General features: G+C 41.7%; 1 protein-coding gene across 1 annotated transcript in view; it reads left to right on the top strand.

The window, feature by feature from the left end:
- Positions 1-9,861, top strand: part of grk6 (G protein-coupled receptor kinase 6) — a 75,856-nt gene that overhangs the window by 31,343 nt on the left and 34,652 nt on the right. The window contains exons 3-4 of the mRNA XM_050040561.1: positions 2,773-2,885; positions 9,354-9,431. Coding sequence (XP_049896518.1) covers positions 2,773-2,885; positions 9,354-9,431 — 191 coding nt within the window. The remainder of the gene's footprint in view (positions 1-2,772; positions 2,886-9,353; positions 9,432-9,861) is intronic.

Here is a 9,861-nt window from a genome sequence, read left to right as displayed (position 1 = left end):
CTGACTTGCGCAGGTAGGAGGGACGGAGGTGGGAAAGAGGAGTAGCTGCGCCAGCGCGCACGGTGTGCCAAACTTGCAAAATCCGCCTGACCACACCCAGTTGGCGAAGCGCAGGTGCGCTGCGCCTCCGCCTCACCCGGTCTGCGAAACTAGAGGCCTAAGGATTATCTGTAAATCTGCCTTTTTTTACTTGATTAATTGTCAACAAAATGTCAGCAAACTGTGAAAAAATGGTAATCACAAGTTCCAAGAGTCTAAGATGACATCTTAGCGTCTTGTTTGGTCCAACCAGTAGTCAGATTACCACACAAAAGAAGAAGAAAAACAGAAAACATCCACATTTGAACAACTGATTGTCGATATTTCCTATAATTTCTAATCATTTTCTGTCAATTGATTAAATAATCTTTCAGGTCTGAAACATTTCCATTGATTTCTCTGACAGTCGCTATTTCCAACTGCCAAAACCTCACTGGAAAGCAGGTTGCATAATTATGACCACTGTCAAACTGGAGTTGTTGCTGCAGCCATACTTTATAAGATTGTCAAAGGATGTTTATCGCTTATTTTCTCCTTTTTAATGAGTTTGAAATAGGGATGTCCCGACCCGATCATCAGTTCGAGTATCGGCTCGTACTCGTACTCGTACTCGTCTCGTACTCGTCGTCCTCCGCTTATCCTGGTCCGGGTCGCGGGGGCAGCAGCCTCAGCAAAGAAGCCCAGACAGTCCTCTCCCCAGCCACTTCCGTCAGCTCTTCCGCGGGAACCCCAAGGCGTTCCCAGGCCAGCCGGGTGATGTAATCCCTCCAGCGTGTTCTGGGGCGGCCCCAGAAACACCGGGCATGTCCAACCGGGAGGAGTATCGGCTCCGATCACGTTATTTTTACAAAATCGGAATCAGTAATAAAAGATCGGAGGAATCAAAACAACAAAAATGGCCAGGTTTTTCATCTATGTTGTTCATTGTTGCCTCTGCTTTCCAATGTATAAAGATATAGGCCTATTTTGTTTGTTGAAGACAAGAAGAAGAATTGAATTTGTTTACATTTTGTGCTGCTGAACCACCGATAAGCTTTTTGGATACTATTTAAATAAAAAACAAACCTTATGGGACAACTTGGATGCATTCTCTTTTTTTTTCTTCTTCGGACTCGGTATCGGACTCGGTTTCAAAATAAAGGACTCGGTATTGGATCAGATGAAAAATAAAAGTTATCGGGACATCCCTAGTTTGAGATAGAGCTGGCATAACATCAGACTTTCACTACGCAATCATCGTGGCAGAAAGAGTTCACGATAACGATATTATCACGATATCTGAAGAAAATGTGAAAAAAAGGTATTGTTATGCTAAAATGCTATCAGTCAAATTCATCTTTAACTTTGTTTATTGTGTGTTATGTCTCTTTTTTGGCAAATGAATTCCACTCAGTAGAGAGGAGAGAGACTTAATGGATAGTGAGAAGGCAACCGGGTGGTGTTTGGGGATGGAAAAGAAGTGAGAATGTAAATAAAAACACTATACTACATCATCGTGTGTTTAAGTATGATGTCAATGTTTCATTTTTAAATATCACTAGCATTTGGACTTTAATTCTTACGTTTTTTCCGTCTGTCCCACAATTTATTCGCATGACTCCGACACAGATGTCAATAGAAGTTCTCCGTTGCTCCTTTATTAAAAATATTCCTGTGAATGAGACTATGCAAATGTTATCGGTGAGTGGGTGATAAGACCAGCAGCTCTTTGTGCTGATATTTGACTGTTAAATGTGTTGGCGTCATTCACTGTTATTTTCTGTTGCACTTCTCTCAGTCAGTCAAATTCCTGTCACATCATTGTGTTTATGCAACTCTGTGGATTATAGATTTATTAATAAAAGTATGTTGGTTTAAATCCCTGGTTGGATTTGGCTACTTCAGGCCTTTCTTTAGTGGTATTCAACCTGTGAATTGGACTATTAAAAAGTGTTGAATGGACAATACAGTGCAAGGAAGATTAAGAAAATTAGAGAAGATTCTCACCTGGAGCTGAAAGCAATAATTAATCAATCATTAAATTGATAAACAGAAAAACTAACTGAGGATTATTTTGATTTAATGATAATATTTTTTGCTATTTTCTGACAATTTAGATGCAAACTAATGAAGCAATTTATCCTGAAAAAAATCGTCAGAAAGCCAACTCTTACTGACCTGACCGAACCTGATTTTAACCTGATTTTGGCATGTATTTTGGATTTGCACCGCAATTTCTCTTGTGATATTTAAAGTTTTATGTGATCTTATTTCACAAACATCATACAGTACATGGTCTCAGACTCAAAACAAACTATTTGAACTTTGCGCAGCTTGTTGTGGCGTTCTCTTGGATATTTTTTTAGCAGCTCTGCCCATTAGCAGCAGTTAACATGTTTGTATCTCACTAGCACAGCACTTAAAAGCATCATTGTTACCTGTGCAAATATATAAACTAAACAAAGAGTTAATGATTACCTGGCTCATTTTGCTGTGTGATGTAGCGCCACTGTTTCTTAGCCCTGATATTATATTTGGTATCATAAATATTCCAGAGAATTTCTCCAGAGAATAAAATAAATGTCCCTTTATTTTATTCCTTCACTTTAAACCCTGTTTGAAATGCTGCTAGCTGATGGAAAGATGCTCTCATTTATATTTCTTTTGTAGAGACTTGCTCGACACATTTTGATTGAAACATAACTGTACTGATGCAGCTCATGAATCAACTCCGTCTCCTCTCTGTCTCTGCAGAAAAGGACTACAGCAGCCTCTGTGAGCGGCAGCCCATCGGACGGTTACTGTTCAGACAGTTCTGTGAGACTCGACCCGAGCTGAGACGCTGTGTCAAGTTCCTGGATGCTGTGGTAAGATGTGTGTGTGTGTGTCAGTGTGATGGGGTGTTTGTCTTGTTGCTGGAAGTGTGTTTGTGCTGGGGAGTTTTGTCTCCCTTTTCCATGAGCACTAGTGTGGAAAGACAAAAGGAATGAAGTGTGTATGTGTGTGTGTGTGTGTGTGTGTGTGTGGGGGGGAATGAGGGAGGGCAGTGGGGGTCTCAAGGACTTTTGTGTTTCTTCCTCGAAATGCTCCTCAGTTCCTGTTACTGAAGGGATGGGAAGGGAGGGATGTGGGCGCTTTGTTGTTTTCTTCCCACCTCAAAATCAGCCTCACGCTCATGCGTCGGTGAGAAGGAAGGAGGCAGGTATCCAAAAAAAAAGAGGTTTGATGAAGACAAGGGTGAGAGTGGATGGAAAGGCGGCAAGGGACGAGTTTCTTAAATTGAAAAGAAACAGCACATATAAAGAAAGAAAACACCGACACAAAGGAAGGTTTACTGACATAAAAACGTCTGCAGGAAAAATAATAAAAATGTGCACGGGGATTAAAGAGTCACTTCATGATGAAAAACATTTTCTCAATTAGCTCACTTAGATTTTTTTGGTTTTATGGCCCAAGAGTTAGAGACATCTCTCTCTGAAGTCTTCATGCTTAATTGACAAAACACGTCCCTTATCAGCGTGTTCCAACATGATCCATGTGGTTCTGCTGACCGTTTTTCCACAAGAAATCTTCCAATAAAAACTGTCCATAGCACGTTCTGTGGATCATTCAAAGTAACAAGGACACTTTTTCTTAAAGTAAAGGTTTTTAAATGTTAACAAACTAAGTTCAGTTAATCTCCATTGTACCTTGTCGGAGGCAGAAGATCTAAAAATCTGCACAAATAAAACCAAAACTATCTCTATGAGAAAAGAAAATGTTTTTTGTGATTTGAGTGAACTGACCCTTTAACCAGCTGTTCACTGATTAGCTAGTTCTCATTTAGGGCCATGGAGGCATTTCAGGTTACTGTGCATAAATTCTGCATCAAACTCTTAAAGTTTGGAGTTCAGGAGGAGGAGGAGGAGGAGGAGGAGGAAGTGGATGTTAATATCTGTTTAATGAAATACAGGAACTCTTGACTTCTGGAGAGAAAACTGCGTCAGCGTGTTGACCTCTCTTCTACCTCGTATCCAAGACACACACACACACACACACACACACACACACACACACACACACACACACACACACTCACAAACACTTTCTGTTGACCTCATCTGTCACAGTGAACGACTCGCTGCTCGCTCGGCTCAGTTGAGGAATGTTCAGTCACACTCTTGTTTTATTCCCACCAGACTGGTGTGTTGTGTGTGTGTGTGTGTGTGTGTGTGTGTTTGGTCCCATTGATGCTGTTTCACTTTTTTTTTTTTTTGAATGCACAGTTATTAAGTGATAAACCATGATTTCCTCCTTCAGTCTTGCGGGCACAAAACAGTGGGAAGTTCAAGTTCTTTATTTCTATTATATGCACAACAGTAGGTCAGTTTCCTTCCGCCTGTTTAATGCCCATTTTCAATATGTGCACAAAAAAAAAACTGGAGTGGAAACATTTTAAAATCTCAAAATAGCAAAAAAATATTTACGCTTGAGGGAGGTGGAAAAGTGTATCGATAAAAGATAAATGTGACTAAGTGCAAACAAGTGGAAACACATTTGGATAAATGATGACGTACCATCGTTGCATCGGCCACTGCAAGCTCACTTTGTCGTCTCTGGATGGCTTTTAACAGCTTATACAAACAGGGCTGTTAACAGAACTCTTCCAAGAGCACTTAGCCGTCTCTCTATTTGTTAATATACATCCATTGTTTTCCTTCTTTTGAGGATTAACAAGCGCTCTTTTACTTACATCGTCTTGCACCTGACTGGAGAATCAGCGCCACCCACCCCTTATCTCAATGAACCAACTCCCAATATTTATGTAACAGCAGTGGATGGAAAACTGTGCCTATTCACTTTTTCTTTTGCAGATTTTCTGAAAATTCGGTCAAAATTTGTGCTACATTGGGTTGAAAACACAACTAATCACAGACAAGTAATCATTGGCAATGAAAATCGTGAGCCTCAGACACCCTCCAACAATTAATTATGTATAAAAAACAAAGTAGTACATCACAGGGTGTTTACAGGTCCTAAATGTCTAAAATGTCTCAAATTAAGTTATCTTAATATAAGGCCTTAAAAGCTCTTGCTCTCACACCCCCATTCTGTAGCAAAAACGCCTAAAATGACATACCCAAATTAAAATGTCTGTAGCTTCTGAACAACTCTGACTACATGCATGCATGAGGTCTTGCCAGAAAGAAAACTCCCTGAAAGTGTCAGAAACACTCTAGGTGATACAGAGACAGAGTAATGGGNGTGATCAAACAACACTCAGCCAGCTTCAAACATTGTACCTTACTGAAATCAGGTGTGATTATGATAGCTGATGTTGTTTATGACACAGAAACACTATAAAATATCACCAAATAAAGCCATATGAAACGTGAAAGTTATGATCCCACTTTCTAGTGGTAGGAGTGAGAGTCTTACCTTTTATAAAACAGCTATGTGCCTGCTAACGGCTCCGCATAAGATCGCAAGTAATCGTTTAACTTTTCCCATCGAAAAACGGCATGACATGACTTGGCACCACTCATCGTGATTTTGGACTTTGTGTGTTTAGGCTGCTCTGGTGCGAAATACATAATAAATAAAAGAAAAACGATGTTATTTTTGAAAAGTCGAGAGCTTCCTGAATCCGGCAATACCAAACATCACATGGTGTGATGACGTAGTGCGTCTGTGAGATACCATTTAACAGAGGAGGGAGGGAGCGAGGACGTCGGTGTCCTGGCGGAGTTAGAGAGGTTAAAAAGTCGTAAATTGTCTTAAATTCAGATTTGATGGGTCTTAAATATTTTCTGTCACAATTCCACCGAGGTGGAAGTTCATATAAGGTGGTATTAAAAAGGTCATATCTATAGACACCCTGCATCAAGTACATTTACTCAAGTACTGTACAATTTTTAGGTACTTGCACTTGTCGTGTCAGCGTGCTAATATTTGCTAATTAGTGCTAAAAAAAAGTTTCAAACTTGATTGCCTTTTGAAGACATGCAATGAACGCACGGCAGCTGAGTAGCAACCCATGATGCTTCACTCTCTGTAGGAGCCGGCATCATACTGTACTGGTGCTCTCTCCATTTTAAAAGAATCAGCTGATGTAAACACATAAATGTTTAGTTCTGTAATGTAATAGAGCCAATCTGTCACCCAGAAAAAATATAATGTCTTATATTCCGACTGGAAAATGCCATCGCTAGATCCTCGCTGCTAAGCTGAAAGTCTAAGCTTTAATTGTGTTTTAGCTTTAAATGCTGATACAACATGAGTTTCTGAGTAGTTCAGGTCGGACAGAATCATAATCACGGAGAGAAAAGAGCCTGTAGGAAGTGTTGTACTTGAGATGATTCTGTTTGTTAGCCTTCCTGTCTCTGATGTGTGAAATGAAATGTCACGTATGCCTATCGATTGACCAGTGATCAGTAACTCCTTTGATGTCAGCTGTGATGAGTGGAGGTGGAGAGGTTGATGAAGACCTCGTCCATCTCTCCGTCTGTCTGTGCAAAGGCGGCGAGGCTCCAGTCTGACTGACCAGCTCAGCCAAACTGCTTTACAGCTCTCAGTCGTCCAGCGGATACAACTCACATACGAAGCAATTATGTTCTCTTTTACCCCACAACCGCTTCCCGTCTCTTCAATGAGAACTCTGCAAGAGCACGAGATGGAGAGGGGAAAATGAGATTTGAACTGTCTCCGCTGTCACTTAGCATTAGTTTACAGGCTCTCGCTGTGAGAGGGGAGAGGAAGCACTTTGGAGTTTTCCAGGCAGGCTCAGTTTACTGCAAGTCATTCAGAGGGATGGTTGATGTGAGGGGGAGTAGATACAATCAGTTCATGTACTGCAGGGTGTGGAACCGGCCTCCCAAAACTCGTCAATTAAATCTTAAATTGGGTTTTCTGAAGTCCGGGCCTTTCAGAGGTCTTCAGTGGACACACACAGACAGCTGGAAGCGCAGCTGAGCAATCATTCAGTATTATTGTTCATTGGCTTTCAGCACACTATCATGATGATATGATCAGATCGTGTCATCATGTGGAAAATGTCAAGTAGTCCAAATGAGAGATCCCAAGCTAATTCAGAACTAACAAAGCAAGAAGTAATTGAAGCTTTTGTTGTTTTCACGTGCACATACAACCTGTTTTTGACATGCTTGACATTTTATGACGTTGCATACACTTGTATTTATTAGGTCAAAAATTCAGATCCATACTGTGATGCTGATTTTAACCATATTGCTAAACTTCAACTTCAGCATGTCGTTTACACATTTGGATGACATGACACAAAGAATATTTCAACCCAAAACAATGTAAATACTGCAATCACACATCCCTAGGCTTCCTATGGTGCCTGTAAAGTTATCAGTACGAACAGACTTTGACCAATGGCCGAAAGAAAGGAAGCAAAAAGAGATTATAAAACGTCAGAAAACTTTTTGAAAATTCCTGTGCAGCATTATCCAAACGTCTTGTATCCATTCTTGAGCTCATGGAAGAATTTTCAGACGTTTTGCTGTCTTTCATTTGGCCTCCATCGAAGTCTGTTTGTGCTGATATGCCTTCATTTTAAGGATGCTCTCCTCAAAGGCCCTGACACACCAAGCCAACAGACGGCTGTCGGGCCATGACAGCTGTCGGTGAGTATCTGGCCCTAGTTTTTGCAGTGTGTCCCGCACTGTTGGCCCTTGTTGGCAGTTTTCAGCCAACTTAGCATGTTGAGTCGGCTTTGAAGCTGGCAGAGCCCATCGGTGAATGAAATCACTTTGACTGGCAGTTCAACTCAATGCATGAAGAGAGAAACAGAAGTGAGTGAAGCAAACAAACAACTGAAGTCAAGAGGGAGTCAGATCAAGATAAACATGTTCTGTTAGGTAAAATCATTTTTTAGGCATTGAGCTCTGAAGCAGAAATGGTTCATGATTGTTTGTGTTATTGTTTGCAAATATCATTTGTTCCTTTCAGCATCAGGTTGTGTTGTTGATGTGCTAACTCGCTAGGGCATTAACAGAAAAGTCGATTTGTCGACGTGTTGACGTCAGTGGCACAAGTCGACACCCCCCGGGAGGAGTCGACAAGTCGTGTGTTTTTTCCCCCTCTCTCTCTCTCTCTGTGCTTGTGTACGGATTGCAGTCGCTGCCTCTGATTGGCTTACGCTGATACTTTATCCTTGACTAAGTGAACATACTCGGGCATACTATTAGCGGAGCAGACTCCGCAAGGAATGTCCGCAGTCATTCGGGCTTTCATAGTCGAGCGCACTTCCGCGTTGTAGTTTCCTGTAAAAATGTCCGTGAAAAATCCCTGCGATGTGAAAAATACATGCCGAGCAGTCACTGGTGGGGAGCAGAGTCCGTGCGGTCGTAAAATCTGAGCTTTGCGCGCACAGGGCTTGCGGACGTCCGCTTTGAGTCCGCGCGGACTTCCACAGAGTCCGTTCCGCGTATGTTCCGCCCGAGTATGTTCGGGGCCTGAGAGTGACAGACACACATCACGTGTGTGAGATACTTCACTTTCCTCCGCCGTGTCAATGTGATGATGTCATCAAATGACTTTTCGACTTGACTTCGACTTTATTGACAGATAAGTCGACCTGAAAAAAATCAAAGTCATTAATGCCCTATAACTCGCTAACTAGCATCTTGAATCCGTCCTGTCAGTCTTCAGGTTTCCCTTTTTGTGTGATAAATACAAGGCGTTTCTCAATACCAAGTACCCCAAGTTCGGACTTGCGCACTTGGGAGTTTGGACTTGGCAAGTTCGACTCGGGTGTGCAAACTCCCAAACACAGCTGCCGTTGCCGCTGGTCTGTGAGAAATGCATTCTGGGATACCTGGCTGTCAAGAGTCCACACAAGTCACCTCCCGATGCATCCCCGATGGAACGGGCAGAGCAAGTTCACATCCGGGCATTTGGACTGTACTTGGCTGGATGCAGACTTTGAATTGGAACAGTACTTGTGCTGCGACTGATGACGTTTCACAAGTACGCAAGAACGCAGACTGAGAAACTCCTACAGACTGCTGCCTCCTGCTGGTATAAGGAGATATTTCCTCTTATGCAGGCACAGAACGTACGTGCTAGTTGGCCACTGGCTGTAGTTTTTGCAGTGTGTTCAAGTACAACTTTTTGTGTGGCGATGCAACAGTCGGCCTTCGCGACCACTAGTTCTTTGATGACAGTTTGGTGTCTCGGCCATAACGCCATTCGATATAAAACACTTTCTTGGACCATAGAGAGTCCAGGGAGGTGAGTGCTATATACAGTTTATACACAGAGCTCATGTAGCAACTGATGGTCACCTCTTGCCTCTCACACTCAATTTGTCTCGATTTGTTTCTCTGCAGGCGGAGTACGAAGTGACTCCAGATGAGAAGAGGAAGGAGTGCGGTCAGGAACTCATCGACACATACTTCAATCCAAAGGTAGCTGCTGCTTTCATGGACCTCTGTAACTTTCTGTGTTTCACTACCAACTGTGTGTGTACTTCAAAAGTTGATGGTCTGATTTGATGAATAGTCATCACTAAGTTAGATTGATGTCTAACATTTTGGATAGCCACTGGCCTCCATATATACATCAGATAAATTTGCATACTTTGACTTGTACAGAAAGGTATTTTGCCCATAAATGTACAAAAATGAATACATACAGTGGTGTGAAAAAGTGTTTGCCCCCTTCCTGATTTCTTACTTTTTTGCATGTTTTCCGCACTTAAATGTTTCAGATCATCAAACAAATTTAAACATTAGTCAAAGATAACACAAGTAAACACAAAATGCAGTTTTTAAATGAAGGGTTTTATTAATGAGGAAGAAAAAAAATCCAAAGCTACATGGCCCTGTGGAAAAAGTG

This window comes from Epinephelus moara, chromosome 3 (genome assembly GCF_006386435.1).
Source record: "Epinephelus moara isolate mb chromosome 3, YSFRI_EMoa_1.0, whole genome shotgun sequence".
NCBI classification, from domain to species: domain Eukaryota; kingdom Metazoa; phylum Chordata; class Actinopteri; order Perciformes; family Serranidae; genus Epinephelus; species Epinephelus moara.
The sequence above is the reverse complement of the archived record's forward strand: the minus strand, read 5'-3'. Positions and strand labels throughout refer to the sequence as shown.